The following is a 26364-nucleotide window of genomic DNA, read 5'->3' on the forward strand; positions in this document are numbered from 1 at the left end:
ACAGAGCACACAAAGTGCATGAAGAGCCGAACAAAACTAAGGTGGTTAGTTCAGCGATCAGGCATTAACCAGAGGAATTCCTTAATCTAAAATAGCAAATGGTGACGAGTGATTGCAGACGAGTGAGCGCATAATCTCCAGGTGCACAGACCTGGAAAGGTCCCGCCCCTGAAACACAAGAACTGAGGTTAACTTACACCCGCACACACATCAACAGATTAGAGAGGGAGAGAGAATTAACTAGAGGACAAGAAAGATAAAAAATTATTAGCCAGCACAGGGGGACTAAGGGGAGCAAGACAGGGAGAAAGTAATTTGTTACACTACTCGTTACATTACTCTCTTCTCGTTACATTACATTTGCATTATTCTATAACATGACCTAAAATACACTGTCACATAATTACTAGATAATAATATAAACTTCAGGCTACAGCCTCACACATGACAGAAATTACAATCCTAATGAGGACACACTATAATGTTTAAGTGTTTAAGTATAAACACAAAACCGACAACACAAAGCAAAGATGAAAAACAGTCCAAAACTATCAGCACAGTGATTCTACTACAGAGAATGTACAGATAAAAATGGAGGCCACAATTCTCCAAAGCCAGGTGCTCATCACTGCTTTTGTTACCTGCTGATAATCAGGCTCTGGCTGCTGGCCTAGTGTGAGCATACACTCAACTCCAACATCATTCTGGATTACTCTTTTCAGATATTTGTAGTTTTGTGTTGCCAGTACATTTTTTTCTATCCTTGATGCAGTTTTCACTTTATTGTCATACTCTTGTCTTTTCGTGTGATAAAAAAATAAAAGTAATGTCCATCTCTCTACTCCTATTCCTCAAAAGAATCCATCATGGTGCTCTTTTCTGTACATAAACTGAAATCAAATGATTGTAGCATAAGTGCACAGGAAGAAAAAGACATGTTATATATTTATTTTTCCTTTCTATTCATTTGGCTTGCAGGTAATTCAAGAACCTGCGTGTAACTTTAATGTGATTACTGAGTTTAGAGCAGTAAGATGTTACATTATTGTATCACTTAAAAAATGTAATGTGATTACAGTAACTCATTACGTATGTGTTTGTGTGATAAGTAACACACACATTTCAATAAAGGAACCTAAATCTGAGACTGAGCGCACTACCAGGACTTGGATGTGTTGGCTTTCATCCCATCTTGGGCTGAACTGGTAATTTGGCATACTAGGCATCTGGCCACTGGGCAACACACTTTTGGCCCATTATTTTTTTTTCTTTGTTGATATAATTATACAGGCTACGGGCCAGCTTAAAGGGCCCTGCAGACTGGAAATACAAGCACTGACAGCAGCCCATTTGTTCATTTTATTTACTGACACAATCAAATCGCTTAACGCCACTGGCCCTTACCCTACCTGCCCTGTGTGATCATACACCTTGTTGAATAGATGTTAGCCTGGAAGAAGGGCTTGAAAAATGTGAAGCTAAAAAGCTAAGAGGAAAAAAGAAACTAGGATTAGATTCAGCAAAATGTTTAAATGAACCAACAAGCTAGCTATTGGGGCTGCTGCTGCGCTATCGACAATAGTACCAATAACAACTATTACAATTAGTGAAACTATTCCTAATAATGGTCAAAGGAGCTTGCAAAGAAAAGCGTCTGGACTTCTTAAAGTTGCTTGAAGACGTTTCACCTCTCATCCGAGAAGCTTCTTCAGTTCTAAGGTCAAATGGCCGAGAGTCCCAGATTTAAACCCAGTGGGAGTATCCCCCCAAAGAGGGACAAAAGGACCCCCTGATGATCCTCTAATCACCTGAGCCAAGGTGTGAAAGCGGGTGTGGGTCCCAATCAGCCAGGGTTTCGGGTGAGCTCATTGTGAAACCTGGCCCCACCCTATCATGTGATTTCCTGAGGTCAGATGGCCCAGGATGTGAGTGGGCGTTAAGGCGTCTGGGGACGGAACTCAAAACTGGATTATAGATGGCAGACAGTTGGTGTCGTAAGCCACCGCCTCTGTTCAAAGATGGTCGCTCACAGTGGACATAGATGGCCTCTTTCACTCCTCTTTCAAACCATCTGTCCTCTCTGTCCAAAATGTGAACATTGGCATCCTCGAAAGAGTGTCCTTTATCCTTTAGATGCAGATGAACTGCTGAGTCTTGTCCTGTGGAGGTGGCTCTTCTATGTTTTGCCATGCGCTTGTGAAGTGGCTGTTTGGTCTCTCCAATGTAGAGGTCTGGGCATTCCTCGCCGCACTGTACAGCTGTAAGTCCAGACGCTTTTCTTTGCAAGCTCCTTTGACTACGATGACCTGGATCACTGAGAACCTTCACAGACATATTCCTAATAATGCATGTTTTTAACAGAGAGTAACTATGTGACTAATTATTTTGCATGCACTACTCAGCTTTACAATTGCTTTGGGGAAGTGCACAAAGACACATGTGCACATGTTTAACTAGACCATCAGTGCTGTTTTGACTGATCCTGGTGAGCCACCTGGACCCAAAATGTCAGGGAAAATTATTGCCTGTCTGCCCCAGTCCAGATCCCATCTGCTTCACACACAGCTGGAAACCTACAAACTGTTTCAGTGTAAGCTGAAGGCTGATGAAACCAACAAAACCCCATCATCTGCAAAAAATCAGAGATAAAATCCTACGACCAATCACCCCAACACTGTCCACTACTTGGCTGCACCTAGACATTCTGTCCATTGCTGGCAACATGAACCAAGCTATTACTACAGTTATACCATAAAGCATGCCACAACAAGCCAGCATGAACGACTCCGAACTACCACTCCATGCCTCCCCACCTGGAGGTATGGAGTAACAGCCATCTTGTCAACTGGGAAATACCCCAACATTCAGGCACCAACCTTGCTGTATATAAATGTTCCCACCCCAGCCACCCGTCTCTCACTGAGGGCATTTCTAGAATGAAATACAGTCCAGTCTCCCTCCAGGAGACTGGTTCCAGAAGCCAAGCTGTGCATTGAGGCAAGCTCAACTACATCTAACCCACATCTCTGGGCCTCACACACCAGCTCAGGCTCATTCCCCACCAGAGAGGTGACATTCCATCGGCAGCTGTTACCAGAGAAGGCTAGTTTCTAAGAGAGGTTAGTAAAAACCAGCTGTAATTCAAAAGAATGAGAGACATGAAAGCAAAATGACAAATACGCACACATAAAAATGCAGATACTCATAACATCACACACGCTGGCACCATGAAACAAGAGCACAGTTTTCCATGAGGCCACATACAATAACGCTTGGATTTTTTTTTTCCTCACTACAGAAAAGTGTTGTAGTGTCCAGTGTGAATTAACAGTTTTTGTTCAGTTATTCATTCAAAATCATTCACTGTGGCTAAATGCTGAGATATTATATGATAAAATTGCAGCAACCAGTCATTTAAATGAACAATGCGCCTATAAATTCCACAGTGCACTCGAGAATTTTGCCATTTTAAAGACAAGACACATTTATTCTCAGGGTCTTATTTCCCTTCCCAAAGAGCTCTTTTTTTGAACGATGTTAAAGGTCTCATTTTTCCCCCTTCTGAATCTGCATACTTCCTTTACGCGGGATCTGTGGTGAAAGGCTTTTGCCAGGAGACTAATGGTCTGCCATTACAGATAAAGGGCTTTTAGTTTTCTCTGTAATATGGAGAAAGTGACAATGTGGGAATGCCCACACAAAAATACATTGCTTTTCACACAAGGACAGTTTTGTGGAAGAGCAAAGGGATTAAAAGTGCTTCAAATGACTGGTTCTCTCTGTGTTGTCGCTTTAATTACTGTTATTGATATTTACTCTGTGTTACTGTGTTATAAATAGATTGTAGCAGCAGTGATCTAATGAGCACAGGCCTGATTTTTAGAATCTTGATCAAATGATGACGACTGTTGTTCTTACAAGGCTTGACAAGAGTAAAAATGATAATAATAATAATAATAATAATAATAAGAAGAAGAAGAAGAAGAAGAAGAAGAAGAAGAAGAAGAAGAAGAAGAAGAAGAAGAAGAAGAAGAAGAAGAATGTTTTTGTTTTTGTTAAAGCATAACAAAAAAAAAAACACAACTGAATTAAGGGCATGAACAGAAAGATTAAAGAAATCAGTGAAAACAGCTTGTTAAACTTAGTTGATTAAAAAAAATGTCTTACATCACATATGTTGGCCAAGTGGTTAGTAATAGAAAACTTATGTTAAGATAATAATTCAAAAAAGTTCATTTACTTGCTAATTTTACCTCTGTTTCCACAAAAAGTGCAGATGTTCTGAAAGCCCTGAAACACAGCCAGTTGCAGCTTGTCTGACATGCTTATCTCCCATCTGCATCCCATCCAGACCAGCAGCTTATCCACAATGCACATTAACAAATAACCAGCAGGAGCTGTTGGCCTCACAGCTTGACAAGCTGAAGTCTTTGTAAACAGGACACAGACAAGCCCATCAAAACTGGAGATGTCATAGATTTGAGTGGATTCTGGGGCAATTAGAATTAAACCTGTTCCCAGAGCAGCCACAAGATGGCAGAACGTTTGAATGATGGTGCAAACAGGCAATGAGAGAAGTCTATGAGACAGAAGGCCATTTGAGATGTATAAATTGTTTTCACTTTGGTTTTATTTGATGTCTATTTTCAGATTTCACTGAACAAGCAGTGCTTACCTTGCTTACTCTGGTGGGACTCCACTGACATACCACCATTATAATAAGTCAGTTTGGGAAATTTCTTTCCTTCTACATAGTCCTTGATCAGCTGTAAGTAGTATTACTACAAACTGGTAGTAATAAGGAACTACAGAAACAGAAAGACCACACAAAGTTACAAAGTGGGGTCACGAAGTCGTGTGTCACATAGTGCATAAAAGTTGCTCTCCTGACCCAACAACTGATGGCCCACGTCTTCTCTGGTATTAACATCAGCAGAAAAACTGTGCAGAGGAAGCTTCATGGCTGGTTTCCATGGCTGAGCAGCTCCTGTAGAGGTGATGCGTATCTAGCATAGTTCAGTTCTTGGTCCAGGTCTTGCAGGCACCATTCTAAGCATAGACACCAAGATCTCCTTCTTCCCTGCTACTAACTCTTGTGACAGAGGTGGCCAACGCTTTCCTAAAGCACCTAAGACACATAATCTTTACATCATGTCCTGGGTCTACCCTGAGGTCTTTTTCCAGTTGGACATGTACAAACCAACTCACCTAGAAGGCCACCAGGAAGCATTTTGTCAGATGCCTCAATCTTCTGAATTAGCTTCTTTTGATGTGAAAGAGTAGTGGCTGTACTCTGTGTTACTTTAGAGGAAAATCATTTCATCTATATGTATACAGTTTCATTTTTTTCTGCCACTACCTCTACAGTAATTCTGCATTATTTTTTAGCATGACTGCTATTTTTAGATCTCTCGGTCAAAGTCCCTTTATGTTCCATTTAATACATACATCTGCACTGAATCAGCTTCTATGTGTCAAAAGAAATCCTTCAGCTTGAATGGACAAATTGGTATGGAGGCAAATCTAATAAGTGGAGCAAATGGTGAGCAAAGACTGTGTTCTGGTAGCTCCAATAGATGGAACACTTCCATGGACCACAGTTCAGATGGCTTCCCTGACTTTTCTCTCTCAGATGGCTTAGGATGTCACAGAAAACTTAGCCCAATTAATGTTAAAGAGAAAAATATAATCAAAGTCAAAACCTAATCTAATCAAAATTCTGTTTTCTGCACAAGGTCCAATGTGAAAATGCAGGATGCACAGTGTGATTGAAAACCACTGAGTGATCCAAAAGTCACACCAGGGCTGGAATTCTTGCAGACTGTTTGTTTTAAAATCCAGCGTGGTAATATACAGACGTAGGTGCAATCATGTCTTTGTCCGACAAATAATGAACCTAACTGTGTGCAGAGAGTTATACAGATATTGTACTGTTTTAAATGCCTATAAAAATTTCAACATTTGCTAATTATGCTGTTGACAAACAGCAACATTGTGTAAACCATATGAAATGTTCCACTTGTATACAATCGTATACAATCGTAAACATATATACTATACATCCATCCATTTTCTCCCACTTAATCTGGACCCCATCCCAGCTACTATACGGTGAGTAGACAGATTGCCAATCTGTTGCAGTGCTAACACAGAGAGACAGACAACCACTAGCCCTCACATTCACACCTATAGGTAATTTAGATTCACCAATTAACCTAACCCTACTAAGTTCATGTCTTTGTACTGTGGGAGGAAGCCTGAGTACCTGGAGAGAACCCACACAAAAACAAGGAGAACACGCAAACTCCACACAAAAAATGTGTTTGGGTGTTCCACGCAGAGACTGTTGGGAAATGAAAAGAATGTTTGATGATTAAAATTGACAAAAAGTTCTATTATTTACAAAGGGCCGGATTAAGTAGGAACAGATCATAAGTCAGTGTGATAGCTTACTTGACATCTGTATGTGATCATGTCTGCTTGCATTTTATTGTAATTTTATTTTACTTATTTGTATTTTTGTCTCAGCCTTCCAAAACACAAGAACAAAAAAATTCTCTAAATGTCAGTCTCGCTTGCCAGCATCAAACCTCTGACATCTTTCATCTTTGACCCAGATCAAAGGTAGGAATGTGGTTTTCACTAGCAAAGACATGGATATGTAAACTCCCTCCACTATGGGGTCAGGGGGCACACCACATTCCAAAGGAGGCCCTTTTTTGAAAGTCACAACAGTGACAGCAGAAATAGACAGTTTATGGACGATGGTTTTATCAGCCATTGTCACAAAACCCAGCAAATCAAACACTTGGAGAAGGGATTGGAGGGGGATTTTTTGTTATTCTTCTTAAAGAGATAGAAACATGCATATAATGAACTGTCCAATCAATGTAGAATGTGGTGTCAAAGACTGAGATCAAGTGTAAATGATTCAGGTGCTTTCACTGTTTCACACATTTTTACGGCCATGGGTCTCTATCAGTGTTTGATGTTTCTAAAAACAGACATTTTCAGGTTCACTGAAGTAGCTACTAAGTCAGCTTTGACAGCTTCAGCTTACATCTAAGGACCTTTGAACATAAACACCAACACAGTGCTTTATTTCTGCTATGGACGGTCATCTGTTCACCTAGTAACTGATGTGGGACACATGCTAACAAAAGTGATGACCTGACTGTCTGTTCCTTGGAGAGGAGTGCATCTTATTTAGATGTGTATATTTGTAATTTCAGGGAAGATGATTATTATTACTGTTATTTATTATTATTAGTAGTAGTAGTAGTAGTAGTAGTAGTAGTAGTAGTATCATCATTACTAGCACTTGTAGCAATAATAATAGACTTGTCAGGCACCAAAACAAAACAAAAAAAAATCCCCAAAAACTCAGCTCATCATGACACAGTTTTGTCAAAACTGTGAGACACCAACAGTTTTGACAAATCGGCAGTGTTTGGCACTCTGGGAATGAGAAATGGCTGCAAATTCTGCTTGCAGACTGCCAGAAGCTCACTGGTAGAGAACTGTAACAGTCTCTTTTTTCTGAGATCCTCACAATTCCTTTTTTCATGGCCATGTATTCATGGATGTATTAGTTCTTTGCTCTGAGTAAACCATAACTCGAATGGCCATTAGTATGATACATTTTTTTAGCTTCTGCACTTTCAACATATTAAGCTAATACTAATGGAACAAAGCAGGCCTTCATAGTGGAAGGTAAAGGGTTTCTGCAACCACACACGATGTTCTATTCACCATGAGTGAAATCTGTTGTGGATGGGAGTCATGGCAGGAGAGTTCAAAGATACAAGTGTTATTATCCAGGTGGAGAGTAATTTCTTTGTTAAGTTACGCTACTGTGCCACCTAGCAAAACGTTTTTACCTACACAGTGCATCTTAGTAATAGTGAGATGATATTTCAGCGTTGAGCTTTTGCAAATTTCACAGGACTTTGTGGAAAAAAAAACTTCAGTGACTTCTGAACAGCACACATGCACGCGTCTGTGTATTCCTGGGTGGTCTGAACTTTCCACAGTTTGGTTATCATCGGGGGTGGGAGTGTCGGGCTTTGGTTTGGTGACTGGTAGTGAATTGGAATTTGCTGGCACTTTGTGCCAACAAGGGAACTTCTAATCCATATCAGCTAATTCACACAGTGTGGGTTTGACTAGCACTTTGGTGTGACTGATTTGTTTGAATTTATGGTGCAAAAGCACTTTAATTGAAAGCATGTGACTAACAGGTCTGCATGCAATGATCCATTTAACATTTTAAATGTAACTGACTCATCAAACTCAGAACTAGTATCGGTAAACTAACATCTGCAAGATCCGAGCAGCTACACTTACTCCAACTAATAAAAAAGGCTAAGTATTTGCTTTTGGAATCTTTCAAACTAATTTTGTGTAGTGTGTCTCAAAAAAGAGCATCATTCTAAACATTATCCTGACTAAGCTATTTCATCTAATTCAGTTAAAAACTTCAATTTGGTTGACTTACACTGGTACCTGGAAACTCCTGAGGTTTAATGAATGGTGCTATGGTAGCAACTAAATAAGCTGACACAGGCTGTATCTCGGTAGGAGCAAGATATTTAGCACTCTCTGTAAAAATGAAGAGTGAAGTAGTCATGTCTGTCAAGACAGTAAGAATACTTATCTGAAAGTCTATGTTGTACCCATTAAAATAGAAACGCTGGACCTCTTCATTGCATGATCTAAAACATAAAAACAGCTATATTGGCAGGTTTTGTGAATTCTGCTCCACTCTGTAAGCATTTCACACACATGAAGTTTGAGCTAAATGAAGACATTTGTTCTTTTTCTCATCTTCTTGCCAGCAGGTCAAGTTCCACAACACTCTGGACACTGGGGAGGTTGTGTGGCACAGAAACTCTTGCCCAGACATCAGTTCCCACAGGATGAAACCCCGCCACTAGTTTGCAGACATGCAAATGTTTGAGTGAGAGAGACACTTTCCTTTGGGTCTGGCACTGTAAAATGGAGCTACTGTAGTGCAGTGCAGAAGGTGAGACTCACTGTGTGCTCCTGAAACAGCCATCGCATTTATTTTGCATTTTATGCAAGAATCGAGCAATTCAGAGAATAATGGCTTTCAATGGAAATGGCTAAGGCTAGTATATTACTCCTTTTGTACACATGCATAGCATCACCTCTGATAAAGCCCTGCAAACAGGCTAGTTTTCATCTGCCATTGCTGATAGTAAGTGTAGAAATCTTTTTTTCATCCCAGCATGAAAGCAGTTTCATAGAGCAGGGCTGCTTACACAACACAGAGGTGATGAACCTTAGCAGGCTCTCACCCCTGCAGAGTGTCATAAGACTGGCTACTTTGTTTTTATGTTTCACCCTTCCAGAGATGCTCTTTCTGCCCCGCTGATCACATACAGCATACTACCAATAATTAGTGCAATTCATTGGCCCTTCATTTTTTCTTGGACTCTTAATACCAGTGAGAGAAACAGGAAGATGTAGGTGACCGACATGGAAGTTTCCCATTTTTTTTGAAAATATGAACTGTACAGTTAAAAAAAAAAGAGGTCAAATTTATCAGCAAGAGGTAATATGGCTCAAGAAGCACCTTTTAAAAAGAGTTGAGGTCTTTAAAAAAGGTCTGCACATGCTGTAAGTTGCTGCTGTGCATCTCAGATGTTTATCTCGTTTATGCCCAGCAGTTGTCTTCTTTACTTACATACTAGAGTGGGAAACTGTGACTCCAACCATTAACTCTGCTAGTGGTGTAATTAAAGTGCTCAGAGCATAACCATTATTTTAATAGGACACTTGTTGCAGACGAAAATGTGCAGCTGATTGGATTAATAACCTACGCTACTCCTTGGATAGCAATAGATCAACATGATGATTGCTACTATAAATCTGATTAATCAAGAACATGTCAGCTCCCTCCAGGATCATGATCCGGCGTGAACTGTAGCTGCTCACATGATCAAACATGGTCAGAGCAGGACCTCCCATGCTGCAAAACTTCTAGGGCCAACTGATGTAAAGCAATGACAGCACAATAACTACACTAATCAGTGGTTATTATGAAGACTAATTCCTGAGTCACTCAGCCATGTCCCATACATTATCTAGTTCAGTGCAAGCTTTTGAAGAGGGTAAGAGGTTGGAAAAGTACATTAACATATCCCAAGTGCAACTTTCCACCAGAGTGCTGCTGAGTCTAATAGTGCTGCACGGCACTTTAAATGAATGCTGCTGTTGCAAACATAAAATATGGAGAAATGTGCATGGACTGTTTTTAGTCTATTTTTTATAGCGAGTAAGACTGTTGTAAAGAAGTATGGCAAAACATGTTGCTTTCCTAAAATAGTGCAGAGGACGGCACACACTGTATACTGCCGCTGATGTGAAAACAGATATTTTATCATGGTATGATTTTTAAACGGTTAACAACTGTAACTGGATTATGTTAAGCTCAGGCTGGAGTGATTATAAGTAGTTAAATTTAAGATAAAGCATATGGGGCTATCATTGCAGCTGAATGTTGGAATCTAATGTGTTGATAAATTACATTGCACAGCATTATTTAAAGAACTTGTAAGATTCAGTATGACTGAAACAACTGTAAGACAAAACTATGGCATAAAAATGTACCTCACATGTCTGCACAACGTAGCCAAACTGGCATTTCGTCTGAATTGAACTGCTCAAAAAAATTAGGGGAACATTTTTCAATCAGAGTACAGCATCTAGTTAGTTAAACTTCTCAGATATTATCTGGTCAGTTAAGTAGCAGAGGGGGGTTCAATCAGCTTCAGCTGCTTTGGTGTTCATGAAATTAACAACAGGAGCGCTAGAGGGGCAACAATGAGAAACAGGAATGGTTTTACAGGTGGAGGCCACTGACATTTTTTCCCCAACCTCATCTTTTCTGACTGTTTTTTCACTAGTTTTGCATTTGGCTAGGGTGAGTGTCACTACTAGCACCATGAGGCCATACCTGGACTCTCCAGAGGTTACAAAGGTACTCCAACTCTTCCAGGACAGTGCATCAATACGTGCCATTGCCAGAAGGTTAGCTGTGTTTGCTGTCTCTTAAGCATGGAGGAGAATCAGAGAGGCAGGCAGTTACTCTAGCAGAGCTAGACAGGGCCATAGAAGTTCCTTAATCCATCAGGAGTACCAGCATCTTCTCCTTTGTGCAAGCAGGAACAGGAAAAACACTGCCAGAACTACAAAATAACCTCCAGCAGGCCACTGGTGTGAGTGTCTCTGACCAAGTGATCAGAAAGAGACTTCATGAGGGTGGCCTGAGGAGCCGGCATCCTCTAGTGAGCCAAGTGCTCACTGCCCGGCACCATGGAGCCCGGGTGGCATTTGCCAGAATTGGCAGGCCTACCATGGGCGCCCTGTGTTTTTCACAGATGACGGTACGTTCACCCCGAGTGACAGACAGGAAAGGGTCTGGAGAAGCTGTGGAGAACGTTATGTTGCCTGTAACATCATTCACTGATCTACCACCAACACTGGTGGATCAGTGATGGTCTGAAGAGGCATATTCATAGAGGGACACCAGACCTCTAGGGGCTAGTCAGCATTTAGACAACCATTTGCACTCACATTTACACTTATGTGTAATTTAGAATCACCAATTTACCTAAGCCCTCTAACTGCATGTCTTTGGGAGGAAGCTAGGGTACCCGGAAAGAAGCCACGCAAACACGGGAAGAACACACAGAAAGGCTCCAGCCTGATGGTGGAGTCAAACTCAGGACTGTGCTACCGAGCCGTTAGTCCAGAACAAAAAAAGTAGGAAACTTATGATTACCAGGCTCAATACAGAATTTTGTTTGTATTTTTGCCCTTGACGGGTTAAACCACAACAAATAGCAATGGCATACACGTGCTGTGTGTATGCTTTTATGACCCCAGTGATTTTCCTGTCATTTGAAATCTTGTGTGATCTTGTTCATTTTGTGAGTCCAGGCAACTAACCACTCATGCTGGATTGTATCACGTCATCTCAACAACAATAAATTAAGTTGTTGAATTTCATGCATTCATATTCAGAATGACTGTTTTTCTAGGTGAAATCTGATGTGTTTTGTAGTGTTGCTTTATGTTTTTAAGCAGTGTATATTATTCTCACTTCTTGCAAAAGGTGTAGTTTAAAAAAATAACAATTTTTACTTTTAAAATATACAAAAAGAAGATCAGTGAGGTTCAGCAGTGAATCCAAAGCCAAAAACAGGCTATAGTATCCATCTGCAAATATTTAGGGGAAACAGTGTTTCACACTGAGGTGATGCATCCAAGGTGTTTGGATTGTACTAGACAAGGTCAGGACAATAGCAGTAAAGACATCGGTATTCTTCGACAGCGGTGCAGAGTTTTTGCAAATTCTGACTAACCCTTCAATCATCTACACTGCCTGGCAACCACCGTCTCCCATTGCTCCACTCTTACCTTCATCTCCGTTTCCCATCTCCCTTTACTCTTGCTCCGTGTCAGTTCCCATCAGCCTACCCCTCTGTGATGCGCTGAGAGGGATTCTACAGCTGCTGTCAGCTTATTGTGCACGCAAACACACACACACACACAAAGACCCAAACACATAAGTACATCCATACATGCGTGAACAGACTCACACTAACGTACAAAGACACATATGCACATAAATCACACGAGCGCATGCACACAAAATCACATATGCTTACCACAAGCGTAGTCTGCTCTCACCAGACACGCACGCAGACCTTGATGACAGCTAATTATAGGCAGCTGCTATCTGCTTTAGCTGTGAGCAGAGTAGGTGTTTAGTTATTTTGGGGTGTTTTTGGTTTTTACTTTTGATGATGTGCTAATCCTACCTGGCATGATTGTCTGCCAGTGATATTTTTTCCAAGTAGGAAGTAGACAAACAAATGAGAGGAACTGACAGCTGATGCTCAGTGGTATCAGACATCTTCTGGAAATTCTACTCATTCTGTGTTGCTGAAGCAGTAAAGATGCTCTTTGGGATTGTTAAAAATTAATTTTCATACATTTTTTAAGCAGTTAATGTCTTCTTTTCGGGCTCTTTCAGTGTCCCTTGTTCACATATAACCTTCAAAGAAGTCAAAAACAAGCTGTGTATCTGGAATGCGGCTGTTGTTTAATCAGCATCTTTCTGCAATTTGACTTTCTTCTGTATTCAGCCTCACCAAGTTCAGAAAACTTTGGAGAAAGTTTGTCCAACTTGCAATTCAAATATTTTTCCTCTTTGTATCTAGATCCACTTACACAGGTAAACAAGTGTGACTAGACCTCAGATACTAAAATTATGTGTCACGACATAAAAAAGGTTGTCTTTGGTCTCACTGAACAACTTTGATCACAATTTAGATCATCTGTCGAAGGCCAAGGTATTCCAAATGGCCGGGTTTTTGCTACAGGCAAACTTTAGATTTCCTCTAATTTTCTCTTTTGGACAGCAAAGACTTTTTCCTGGCAAACTTCCCACACGGGTCAAATTTTTAAAATCTTTTTCTAACTGTACATGCATGCACTTTAATGCTAACACTTGTAAGATTCTTAAAAATCCTGTAATGAAATTTGGGGTGGGGGAGTCTGGAGACTTCTTGTGGGTTCAAGCCACCTACTGTTAGACTGAAGCTTTAATCACTGGCATTTAATCTGGATTAAATCATGGATTTGAAGGCACTGTATATATGTGAAAGTATGCTTACATTTAACCTGTGATTTTATTTACTTCAATAATGTGCAAAATGTTAATTTCCAACAATAACCATGTATGTTTGATGTTCTTATTTTTCACTGCACTGTATATTTTAGACTATGTGCTGGAGTGAGTTCCCTTTATGTGTCAGTTCTCTGCCTATGTACATCCACAGATGTTATTGAAGACAGACAGTAGGGCATATAGCCAAGCTGATTGAGACAGGCAGACAGAAGAACAAGCACTCAGACACGCAGGCAGACTGAGAGGCCTACAGGAGCTCACAGGTCCGGGGGTCAAAACACTCACAGCACTTGGTGTATGTACAGGAACTTTCTTTTTTTCAGCTCCTTCAAACAATACAGACAACAAACAATTATTTCTCAGTCTGCCAGTTTGATCTGCCCACCGGCGCATCCCACAGTGAAGCATCCTGCCGTACATCCCAACAAAAGGCTGTCAGACGCCTTCGGGGGCCAAAGGTGTGGCAACTTTCCAATCAGCTGTGAAGATCTGCACTTGCTGAACAAATATGAATCATTTGCTCATGCAGATGTATAAGAGCAGCACATTTTCCATACATTCACATGATGCCAGACACACAGATGCAGAGTGAGTATTGGATTGCTGCGAGTGCACACATGTGTCTGAGCAAGGGGTCTGTGTAATAATGTAGAAGGGGGAGGAGGAGGAGGAGGAGGGGTGCTTGCAGTGTCAGCTGCTGTTGTAAAGCACAGATTTCCTGAACCTCCAAACATATGGTAAGAATTGTATTCATGACGGCATTTTATCACTGATTAAACCCAGGATTGGCAAACAGAGGCAGAAATCTGGAAGTGGGTACTGTATATGTATCGGTTTTATAGGCTTAGAACATATTACTCTCAGAATGAAAATGTTCTTGCATTTGCTTATCCTGCTTCCTATCTGTAGGGGACTATGGTTCAGGAGAAAGTTAGTTGTTGGTCACTGATTTCTAACTCACTGATTAACGTTCTGACGTTCAGAACAAATTAATCTGTCATACATGATAGCTATCACTAATGCAACATGACACAGGCCATCTGGAAGATTCATCAAACACTTTGCATTCCAGAGGGAAACAAATCCACAAGACCTGGTGTCATAGAGAGCTGAGTTCACTATTGGGTTAGCTTCTGTTCTTCTCTTCCTACCAATTTACCAAAGTAAACTTTCTATCTAGTGTGCTCTGCACCTGAACATCAAATCTATATGAGCTTTTAGATGCCAGTGTTTCTGTTACGAAGACCCATGATATATGTAGTTAAATGCTTCTAAATATAAAGTCATCAAAATATGCCACCATCTGATCTTTCTGCTTTGTAGAAATTAGAAACCATAAACCCTCTGACTTGAAGATCACCTTTAATGACTTTCACTCTGATTCAGATGTTTTTTGACTCGGTGCCAAAAAGATCACTCTGTAAACACCACACATTTATTTCCCCTGCCGTACAGCAGAGATCTCATCTGGTTTTTCTTTTAGGATGATAAAATACTTCGGAATATGAAACAAGTGCTCCCGATGCTTTGGCTCCCACACTCCTGAGCACTTCTATGAATGACTGCAGGGAGTTCAGAAATGTTGGCACGCTGCCTATCAGTGCAGCTGTGGAATATTGGAGAGATGGGAGAATGGCAAGCGGATTAAACGGGGTCAGTGGTTAAATTTCAGACTGTAAACCATCACAAATTACTGATTACCTGCTCCGGGGTGTAATCTCTGAATCGCGTTTGGACCACTAGATCCACATGACTGGATTCATATATTCGAACCTGACCTGATGGGGGACATAAAGAAAACCTTTTTTTCAGCAGTCTCCTTGCAGTGCATACATTTTTTGTGTGTTTGTTAAATATCATAGCGACCATGTAAGCTGAGAAGTAGAACATCTCTCAAAGCAGGTGCCAAATGTGATTGGCTACAGGCTGTAGCCTGCTTAGGGTAAGCCCCCCTACACCAGAAAACACTCACACAGAGTATTGTGCGCAGAGCTCCCTCGTCGGGCTCCCAAGAGAAACATATTCGGACTCTGTGCGATTTTTACAGGAGTCTGCCATTGCCAAGATGAGATGCGGCCTATTTAAGACAATCACATGATTTCGTTGGGAGTCAAAAGGATCCGTGGTGGTCACTGGGTAGAGAGAGAGGGGGAGAGAGCGGCCGAGTGAGCGTAGCTATGAGGGAGAGAGAGAGAGAGAGAGAGAGAGGATTGTAGGGCTGTCTGAGTGGAAAGAAAGAAAATGACTTGCCGGGAGAGAGGACTGGAGTTCAAGCAGTTTACCGCGATTGGAACTCCGCATGGAAATGAATGGAGACCAAAGTGGTTAAACTGAAGCCTGCATGCGAATCTCTTTGATGCTTCATTCATCTAAAGCAGAAGTGCTGCCTCTGCTGCTACTGTTGAACTGTTTTATTTAAGATATCGATACTGCTGGGAGGTGTGTTAAAAGTGATCCACGGACATGAATTTCTTGTCTTGCGCAGCGTGCAGAAACTGGAGACCGTCGTTTTTCCACCTGCTGTGGTTTCTCACCCTGGGCAACGTAAGTCTGCGTGCATGCTGCTCATAAAGTTTTCAGGAACTCAAATAAGCAAGTGCTTTCTGCATAATTACTCAAACAAGTTCATTTGCACTTCTTCTTCTCGCGCAGAGCGTTCTTATGAATGCTGGTGATGACAGTGCCGAATGTGATCAAGGCGCATCTATTCTGCTACGGTCTCTCAATTTACCTCAAAACACAGGTAGGCTTTAAACAAGAAAAACAGAGGGGGAAAGTGTTGATGGTCTGTTTTATGCTTTTTATGCTTTTCAGCTGAATTAAGACAATAAATACTTCTCGCTCGTTCACCCTTAGAGCGGTCAGCAGCATCAAACGGCGCTCACCTGCGTTGTGCGTTACCGCCATTCACCGCTGGGGGGCAACCTGTACCCTGACTCGGAGTCACTAGTTGGTGCATGCTGCAGAGGATCTCAAATTGTTGTCTACAGCAAAATAAGGAATTCTTTCATTCTGTAAAAGTCGTTTCACTTATTTCACGTTACATGAAAGGAATTATTTATTAACGTGTCAAGTCAAGACACGTGTCAAGAACAAGAAGGGGGTTGACAAAAAAAACACACACAATAAAAACGGCTCCGAGAGCAATCTAGCTGGGAGAGTGACCAAACTCTTCCTTGAGGATGCAGTGATGCCTGCTTTGTCAATTATTAGTGCCGGCAGTTAAGAGCGAGGCTTTCATCTGTTCTTGTTTTTGTGGATCTAACCCCCATGTGGTGTGATGACTCAGCAACTTCTTTGGCTATGCAGTTCTCTACCAGATCTTTTGTTGTTGTTGTTGTTACCATGAAAGTGCATAAATATGCCTGCATAAATGAACTCTCTGTGAGCACATGTGCTGATGATCTGAAACAGAAAGGAATGGGAAAGCCCTCGCTTGTGTTTTGAGTTAGTGTCATAGGCAGCGCTTCAACAATTACTTCTCCTTGTTAATGTGTCAACATTCATATGTTAGAACGAGTTCATATGCAGAATTCATATTTTCATTCCTTTATCATCTTTAAGCCAAGGTGCCCACTGGCTGAAGACTTCATCAGTGCTAATGGCACTCAGGAGCCACTAAACCAACAACTGCAGGATCTTGTCTTAGCCTTGTCTCTCTCTCTCTCTTTCTGTGTGCATGTGTGTGTGTCTGTGCGTGTGTGTGTGTGTGCATGTGTACTCTGTTCTCGCGGACTCTTTGTTTGTATACTGTCAGACATGGGTCACCGCAGCTGTTTTTTGTGTGAGGGTGGGACAAACAGTTAACTGGAAGCAAGTGTGTGTCTATGCATTCGGGGGATGTGGACAGAGAGGCAAAGGCAGAGAGGACCATTTTCTGGGTTTGCTTAAGAGCTTTGCTTTCCGCATAGAAAATGCTTGAGACTTGGGGCATGTGTTTGCTCTTTGCAGTCCTGTAACTCTGAGATAGATAAGACTGGTGACATGTCAAGGCTTTGCTTCCTGCCTTGGCCGCCCATGCTACAACTTATGCAGTCGTAGTAAATCAAGGTGCTTTAAATAAATCACCCGCTGCTGAGGACAGGTCGTGCTGTGCATAGATACACTGAATGACCAAGATGCACCAAAAAGCAGGCATTGGCACAGGCAGTGATGACACACAGTCTGCCACCCTGCATGCTTTTCCCACTGCCAGAACCTGTCTGTCTCAATGCTATATATACTCATTGTTAGGTCTTGCTAAAGCAGGTCAGCCTGTACGGTAACTGGGACTGGCTCTTATTGACTGTCCAATGTTGCTGTTATTTCTGTGCACTTTAACCTAAAAAAGTGACACCGTATCACTTTTGCACGGCTAAACACATTTACAGTGGCCATTCCAGTACTGTGACAAAATCAGCCATGATGCTATTATGTCTGTTTACTGCCAGATTTCTCTTAAAGCATCAACTGTAAGGTGTTTTAAGCTGTGTGACTTAAAACATGACAGCATCTAGTGTCCATTTAACTAAGTTCCCAGGACAGTAACAAAAGTTATGCTAAAAATGAGTAATTAAATAAATAATTTTTAAAAGAATAAGAGCAATCATGCACATTTAACACAGATTGGTGCATTGGTTAGCGCAGTCACTTCACAGAAAGAAAGCCCTCTGTTTGAATCCAGTGTGGTGGAGTTTGCATGTTCTCCTCATGTCTGTGTAGGTTCTACCAAGTTCAACTTCCTGTTGCACTCCAAAAGTATGCATGTGGTTAATCTTAATTGGCCCTTCGTAATTGGTCATATCTGTGAATATCCATGTGAATAGTTGCCTGTCTCTGTGTGTTAGACCTGTGACAGACTGGTGACCTGTCCAGGATGTACCCTGCCTCTTTCCTTATGAAAGCCCCATGGCCCTGGCATGGATGGATGGATGGATAGATGGCTGGCCATCATGCACCTTTTCTATATATATTTCAAGTATTCAAGAGTGAATATGTTCATTTCTTATAAAAGATGTCCCGTAGTCTGTTCTGCCATTCTTAGTCCTCGGATGACCTCAAGCAATGTTCACTGTCACATAATTTTTCCTCAAAAGGAAATTTGGACCAAGGCAAGGAGTCAGTATAAAGTCAGCTACTTTTGATTTGACCTTTTGAGGAAAGCCCGTTAATTCTTATGACCACAGCAAGATTAGACCTTTAACTGGACTACAACACGAGGGCCATGACATGCCACCGTCTCCCTTTATGACTTGCTGTTATCCAGTTTGAGCTATATAAAAGAAATAGAGTAAAGCACTTGGTCAAACATGATTCACTCTCTACTAAAAGGCCTGGAATTGTCTAGAAAGCTTCCTTTTCTCGTAATCCTCTTTTGACCCCGTCAGCAAAAGTAAATGAGGCAGGCAGAGGAGAGCTAACAAAGAAAAGGAAAAAGCTGTAGTTTTAGACCGTGTTGTAACCAAGGCAGCAGCTGACACAATGTGCAGCAATTCACAATTAATTATGTTGACACAACAAATTAGTATAGATTTACCATGAGGCTAAACATTTATTTTTTTATCTATAAAAATATAGTCTTCTCTCATCACAGTTTAAAACCTCTCAGCAGGCTTTCAGTTGCATAGTTTCAAGTTAAGAAATGTCTTTATATTTAATATGTCCACATTAAAAGACTAGATTTAGTTTCTTTTTTGTGGCTGCCTTTTTTGTGGGTGTTGCGATTGCAATTTTCACTCAGTGTTTCATTTGTCTTTTCACATTTCCCTGTCCTTGCCTCTTCTTCCTTCAACATCCTTTATCTCCAGAATATGAGATTGTATCTCCATATGAGGTCGACCACCAAGGCGTTTACGTCTCTCATGAAATTGCCCACCACCAGCGCAAAAGGCGGCGCAGATCCCTCGCTTCAGACGCAAACTCATCTGCCACTGAAAGCATCAGCGAAACAGTCCACTTCCGACTCAGAGGCTTGGGGCAGGACTTCCACATGGAGCTGAGGGACGCCTCGGAAAGCCTGATTGCACCTGGCTTCACCATCCAGGTCCTGGGAAAGAATGGCACCAAGAGCCTGAGGGCCTACCATCAGGATGACCTCTGCTTTTATCAAGGGTCACTGAGGTCAAGGGTCAACTCCTCTGTGGCACTATCCACATGCATGGGAATGGTGAGTCAAAATAAAGATGGGCTGCAGGATGGGTTCTGAAGAGAAGAAAGGAAAGTCAGTAAATAATTCAGATAAGGGGTGTGTGTGCATCTGTATCAGTCAAAAAGACTTCACGGTACATTCATCATAAGTGCATCTCAGGGACATTTTTATATTGCTTAAGTTTTGGCAGCATGTAGGTTTAGCAGTGAGTTCTCTAATTGCACTCAATGACCGAGAAAAAAAAACGAGCTTGGGAGCCAAAGAAATTTGGCTCGTCCTGGGACCGCTGATACTATAAACACTGAGTGTCAGAGTTCTTGTCATGGCAAAACTGGGGAGGCAGAGAGAGAGAGGTTATTGACTTTTTTTGGATTTTAACACAAAGTTTTGAATATAGTAACTTAACACCCCAAGACAAAAGACAGACAGTAAATTCAATTCAATTGCAATTCTTTCATTGTGAGACGCCATACTTTTTGATGAAACATTATGACTCTCGACAGTATGCTTCTATGGCTGTCTTTCACACAGTTCTTGAGTCAGTCCATTGTCTGTCTGGTGTGCAGAGAAAATTGACTTAAATTGACTTAAAAACCCACCGAATAAGTTGGCAAAACATACACAGGAGGTTCTCGTTCCAGCGTGTCATGCATTATTAGTTGTAAGTCGGCTAATGAATAACTAATGGATGGAAAAGCTAAGCTTCATGTTCACATCATGTTTGCTACAAGCCAGGAAAATTCTAAAAATACACTTGAGCCAAATATGCCATGACAATGTTTTGATGGTATTTTATCTTTACGTTTAGCACATGGCCATCACATGGCATTTACTACACGGATATAAAAATATTTTTAATATTCCTTCAACAACGAGAAGCACCTTTGCATCATCTTGAAGGCCGTAACGTTTGCAGCTGTCACTGCTTAAAGAGGATTGAAATGGGTGCAAATCCAATCCAGGTGAAATTAAACTCTGAACACTCTAAAAGCTACACAGACAGTAAGCGGATATCCACATGCAAACCTGAGCAGATTTATTGGTGTTTAAATGATCAGCTGTATTTGTGTGTTTGGTCAGAGTGAAGCGTGGGAAAGAATTACTAACTCGGTATCTGCTCTAGCAGTGTTTGGAAGTAATTTTATTTTTCTTTCTACTCGTTAATGTGTAATAAGTCCATCTTTTTTTTAGGCATAAAAGTCATTATTATGCAGTTTGGGCTAAAAATGCTGACTGAATCAGTTTGGATTAAATCCTCTGGACTAGTTTACATTCTGTTTAGATTTACTGGCTAAATTCCAGTTCTCACCCTGGTGGTCCTCCTGTGCTGCATGAACATAAAGAAGAAATTACTGTAAGAAGCTCAAGTGAGGTAGTGCCACGCTAAGACCCCAAGTGTTATATTAACCCTCTTAGCAGTCTGGACTAGAGAACAAAGGACTTAATTAATACAAAAACTTACCTACACACTTATTCGTTTTGAAGTCAGCATGTTCTTTACGCTAGCTGCCAGTAGATTTTAAAATTACCGTACGTACACACACAGAGCACTAAATGACCAGGCTCGAGATTATTTCTTACAAAATACACTGCTGCTTGCAGTCTTCGTTCACAGGCTCAGAATGTGTTAGTTGTTTCACACATTTGACTGAAGACTAGTGGAGACAGAGCCTTTCAGCCTGTGGCACTTGTGGCACAAGGCATTGGAACGGTCTACCACTACAGCTATGTTTAGTTGACTCAAACCTTTTTTGTTCAAACAGACTTTCTGTTGAGAATTTTATTGATTTGTTTGGTCTTATTGTTTCTTTTTATTTGCTATTATGCCACTTAATTTCATTATACATTCTACTGTTTTTCTGTTGTACAGCTGAAGCTTGGTAAAAAGAAGAGAAGTTCTCAAGTGTTCCTCATTTTGTTCTTCAACATCAGTGGAATGCTTCATTTGTCAGTTGACATCCGTTAGTGAATGCATTCAGGCCAGTGGGATATAAGCTTTCATCTAAAAAAAGAAACATTGTTTGAACTTGTTTCTTTTCACAGTTTTACCAAAAGCAAATTCCCCTAAAAACCAGTTTGACCACATTTCACTTAAGCATGGCTTTTAGTGTTTTTAATTAGGCTAAAATAAATTCCATGTTGGTTTGCTGTTTATATTTCATTGTAGGGGACCACTGCTGTGTCTGAGAATTGCCCTCTAAAACTACAGGCAGAGAATGGCACATCTCCAGGGATGCTTCTCTTCTTCTGTGTGTGTGTGTGTCTACATTTCAGAGCAGATCCCAATAAAAGATCCAGCCAAAAGGTCCAGGGTTGCAGAGACTGTAAATGTTGTTCTCACGGCTGAGGCGGGCTAGGACAGACTGGGTCAGGGCATCAATGGGAATTTGGCTTTTTCTGATGTGAAGTTGGGAAGTGCAAAGCAATATCAGCAGGCAAAGGTATTTAGATTCTAGGGAAAAGATCAAGCTGGTTACTGATTTTCAAAAAAAGGGAAGAATGGGTTTTATTATGCTCTAAACTGCATATAAGAATTTTTCAGCATACGTTTTAATATTTAACTTCACCAGTGTCACACAGTCAGTGTTGATACTAGTGCTGGGCGATATGGAAAAAATATTTATCACGATATGAATTATTTTATATCACGATAACGATATATATCACGATATACGACCTGACCTGTGGTCATCTGGAAAGTACGCAGTCTGAAACAGCGAGTGCCGAGGGTGCAGTCTTTGTTTTGAGTTACCGTAAAGTATGTCGCAAATCCGGGTGCACGTACAGCAGCAAACCACGAGACGGAGTTTCTTTGCGAAAAATATCATTTTTTTATACCATATTATTTACTTGCATAAAGTTAAGAGCATGTATAGTGAGAAGACAACACTAACATATTTGCCACAGGCTATTTAACCCTTTAACCCAACCAGCGCCATGGACCATGATTGGGACGCGCGGTGGCTGCAGAGGGGCCAGGAGGATCCGTCTCTCGCACCCTCACCCCTCCGGTGCAGTAGTGCTGAAGAATAAATTCAGTATCCTGGATCCTGTGGACTTTCCTCCTCTGGCCGCTAGCCCTCGCCACCCCGCTGTGTCGCTGAAGTCTGCACCATCTCCACCACTACGTCCCCGGAGCCGTGGCGGGCAGCCCGGCGCTGTGGCGCAAACTCGCCGTGGAGAACTGTTCTTCACCCCGGCTCCTCGGAGAAGAGGACCCACGGCGCAGCTACCTGGGAGTCACGCACGCGGTCCGGCTGGTGCATCTCCATCTGAACACCCCCGGTGCCGTGGCGCAGGCGTCTCAGATGGCCAGCAGTCCCCGGTGGCATCTCCTCTCTCCACGCTGGTCCTCGGAGATTCCATCGTCAGGAACGTGCGGATGAGGGGGGCGCTCACGCTGTCGTTCCCGGGAGCCACCGTTGTCGACATAGTGGACAGAATTCCCAACATCCTGGCGTCCCACCCACAGGCCAACCGGCTCATCATCCACATCGGCACCAATGACATCCCCAAACGGCAATCTGAGCTGCTGAAGCTGGACTTCCTCCAACTCTTCAGCCTCCTTGGTCAGTTGCAGGTGAGTGCTTTTATCTCCGGCCCCACCCCCACCTGCGGCAGAGGGATAGGCCGTTTCAGCCGGCTGCTCAGCCTTAACACCTGGCTCTCCTCCGCCTGTGTCTCCCACGGCGTGGGTTTTATTAACAATTTTGATGCCTTCTGGGAGAGGAGACATCTTTTTGGGGCAGACGGACTCCACCTCAACGCCTGGGGACGCCGTTTGCTGTCCGCCAATTTGGTATTTGGTGTACAGCACTCCCGCACACGGTCCTGTCATTACCCCAAACCGACACTACCCGCTGATCTGTCCTCCACTGACTGATGTCCCCCTGGTCCCAGCTCCTATATTTGTTCCACTTTTAACAGTAATACACAAAACCCTGGACTCGGACCTCTCTCTCCCACAGTCAACACAATACCCGTAATAATCACAAACAGAGAGCAACACAATTATCATAAATCCAGTAACTCCAAAAACATTAATAATCTCCGGCCTCTTCAAAAATCTCAGCATTCATTGAACTCTACTGTCAAAAATCCACCAGTCTCAATTAGTATGGCACTTTTAAATGTCCGCTCTCTGTTGAACAAGTCTTTTATTATTAATGATTTAATTTTAGATAATAAACTTGATTGTTTATTTTTAACTGAAACATGGCTGGGTTCGGATGCACCAGTTGTTCTCACTGAGGCCTCCCCACCAAATTTTAATTTCTCTTTTTCCTTTAGAAGTGGTAAGAGAGGTGGTGGGACTGCATCTTTAACCAATAACACACTCACCACCAAACAAATTTTATTTGATCATTTTACCACTTTCGAATTCCACGCTATTGTTTTCAGCAGCCCTCCAGTTTTATCTGTCACAATTTATCGACCACCTAAAGACAGTGCTGCTTTTATCAAGGAATTCTCAGAATTTTTAACAAACATACATTCAAAATATAAAATGATAATTCTAACCGGTGATTTTAACCTGCACATAGATAATCCTTCTGACCCTACATCAAAAGAATTCTTAAACATTCTTCATTGTATGGATTTTACCCAGCACGTCACGCAGCCGACTCACAACAGAGGACACACTCTGGACCTGGTCATCACCCATGGGCTGTCCACCAGTGTGTCCTCTGTTGTTGACTTAGCTGTCTCTGACCACTACTGTGTGTTTTTTAACATCACCGGTTTTATTCAGCGGGAGACCTCGGTGCGAACTGTGAGGAGGCGCTATCTAACCTCTGAAGTGGCTGCAAATTTTACCAGGGTTTTAGACGAATGCCCCCCTGTGATTCTACCTGCACTCTGTGATTTTATTTTTAATCATTTTAACCTAAAACTGAAGAAAAGCCTTGACTCCGTTGCTCCACTCACCACCAAAAAGATTAACGTAAAACGTGTATCACCCTGGAGAAACGAAGAAGTCAAAAAACTCAAAAGAAATTGCAGGGCAGCAGAAAGGAGATGGAGGAAAAATAAAAATGAAATCAACTATCAAATACTTTGCGAGCAACTTAAAATTTACAATAATACACTAAGGAATTCAAGAAATTCATACTTCGCCAAAATAATCAGTAATAACAAAAATAATCCCAAGGTCCTCTTCTCCACCATAGATCACTTATTTAACCCTGATTTTAACAGCTCCCAAAGAAGCCCCACAGACTCACTCTGTGAGCAGTTTGCAGACCACTTCAGGGGAAAAATCAACACCATCAGATGTGATATTTTATCTTCTCGTGATATGATTTTAAACACATCTGAGGGCCCGACTGTACCTGAGGAGACACTGGACAGCTTTGTCCTGGTTAAGGCAAGGCAAGGCAAGGCAAGGCAAGTTTATTTATATAGCACAATTCAACAACAAGGTGATTCAAAGTGCTTTACAGAGACATTAAAAACAAAAACAAATAAAAAGCACGATTTAAAATTGATTAAGACAAGCAAACAAACAAACAAACAAACAAACAAACAAAACAGTATTTAAAATCAAAAATCAAAACAGTAGATAAAATCAGAACAGTAGATAAAATCAGAACAGTAGATAAAGTCAGTAGATAAAGTCAGTAGTTAATGCTGAGAACCTTAAGAAAGTTTTCTCCACAGTGAGACCCACCACATGTCTTTTAGATCCAATCCCCTCTCCACTTTTTAAAACACTTTATGGATTTTTTGAAGCTGAGCTTTTATACATGATGAATTGCTCTCTTCAGTCGGGTGTCTTCCCTGCTGCCTTTAAAACGGCGGTGGTGAGGCCCTTTCTGAAGAAGAGCAATTTGGATTGCAATAATTTTAATAACTACAGACCTGTATCCAACTTACCATTTTTAAGTAAAATTTTAGAAAAACTTGTTTTTATTCAGATTAATGATTTTCTGAATGATAAACAGATCCTAGAAATATTTCAGTCTGGATTTCGGGTGAACCACAGCACAGAGACTGCTCTCCTAAAGGTTTTAAATGATATTAGATGTAACTGGGACTCCCAAAAGCTCTCAGTCCTGGTGCTACTGGATCTAAGTGCAGCCTTTGATACAGTAGACCACGCTATACTTTTAAACAGACTGAAACACATGGTGGGCCTCTCTGGTACTGTACACAACTGGTTCACTTCCTATCTCTCAGACAGAACTTTTATGGTGAGTATGGATACATGCTCCTCTAAGATCCATAAAATGACATGTGGTGTGCCTCAAGGGTCGGTTTTAGGCCCTGTACTTTTTAATTTATATATGCTCCCTCTTGGCGGCGTCATCAGGAGGCATGGAGTGAACTTCCACAGTTACGCTGATGATACTCAGCTGTATATCTCCGTGTCTCCTGATGACACCAGACCAATGGATGCCCTTTTTAACTGTATTGTAGATATAAAATCTTGGATGGCAGAAAACTTTTTACAGCTTAACCAGGACAAAACTGAAGTTTTAATCATCGGTCCTGAGGCTCAGAGAGAGAAACT

The 26364-nt window shown here is 41.5% G+C and overlaps 1 protein-coding gene across 1 annotated transcript in view; it reads left to right on the top strand.

Annotated features, from left to right (window-relative positions):
* Nucleotides 1-16186: 16186 nt before the first annotated feature.
* The window catches only part of LOC134635418 (A disintegrin and metalloproteinase with thrombospondin motifs 16), a 54992-nt gene continuing 44814 nt past the window's right edge, over nt 16187-26364 (top strand). The window contains exons 1-3 of the mRNA XM_063484797.1: nt 16187-16267; nt 16376-16466; nt 19510-19868. Of these exons, the coding sequence (XP_063340867.1) occupies nt 16187-16267; nt 16376-16466; nt 19510-19868 (531 nt within the window). The remainder of the gene's footprint in view (nt 16268-16375; nt 16467-19509; nt 19869-26364) is intronic.

This window comes from Pelmatolapia mariae, linkage group LG10_11 (genome assembly GCF_036321145.2).
Source record: "Pelmatolapia mariae isolate MD_Pm_ZW linkage group LG10_11, Pm_UMD_F_2, whole genome shotgun sequence".
In the NCBI taxonomy this organism is placed as follows: Eukaryota; Metazoa; Chordata; class Actinopteri; order Cichliformes; family Cichlidae; genus Pelmatolapia; species Pelmatolapia mariae.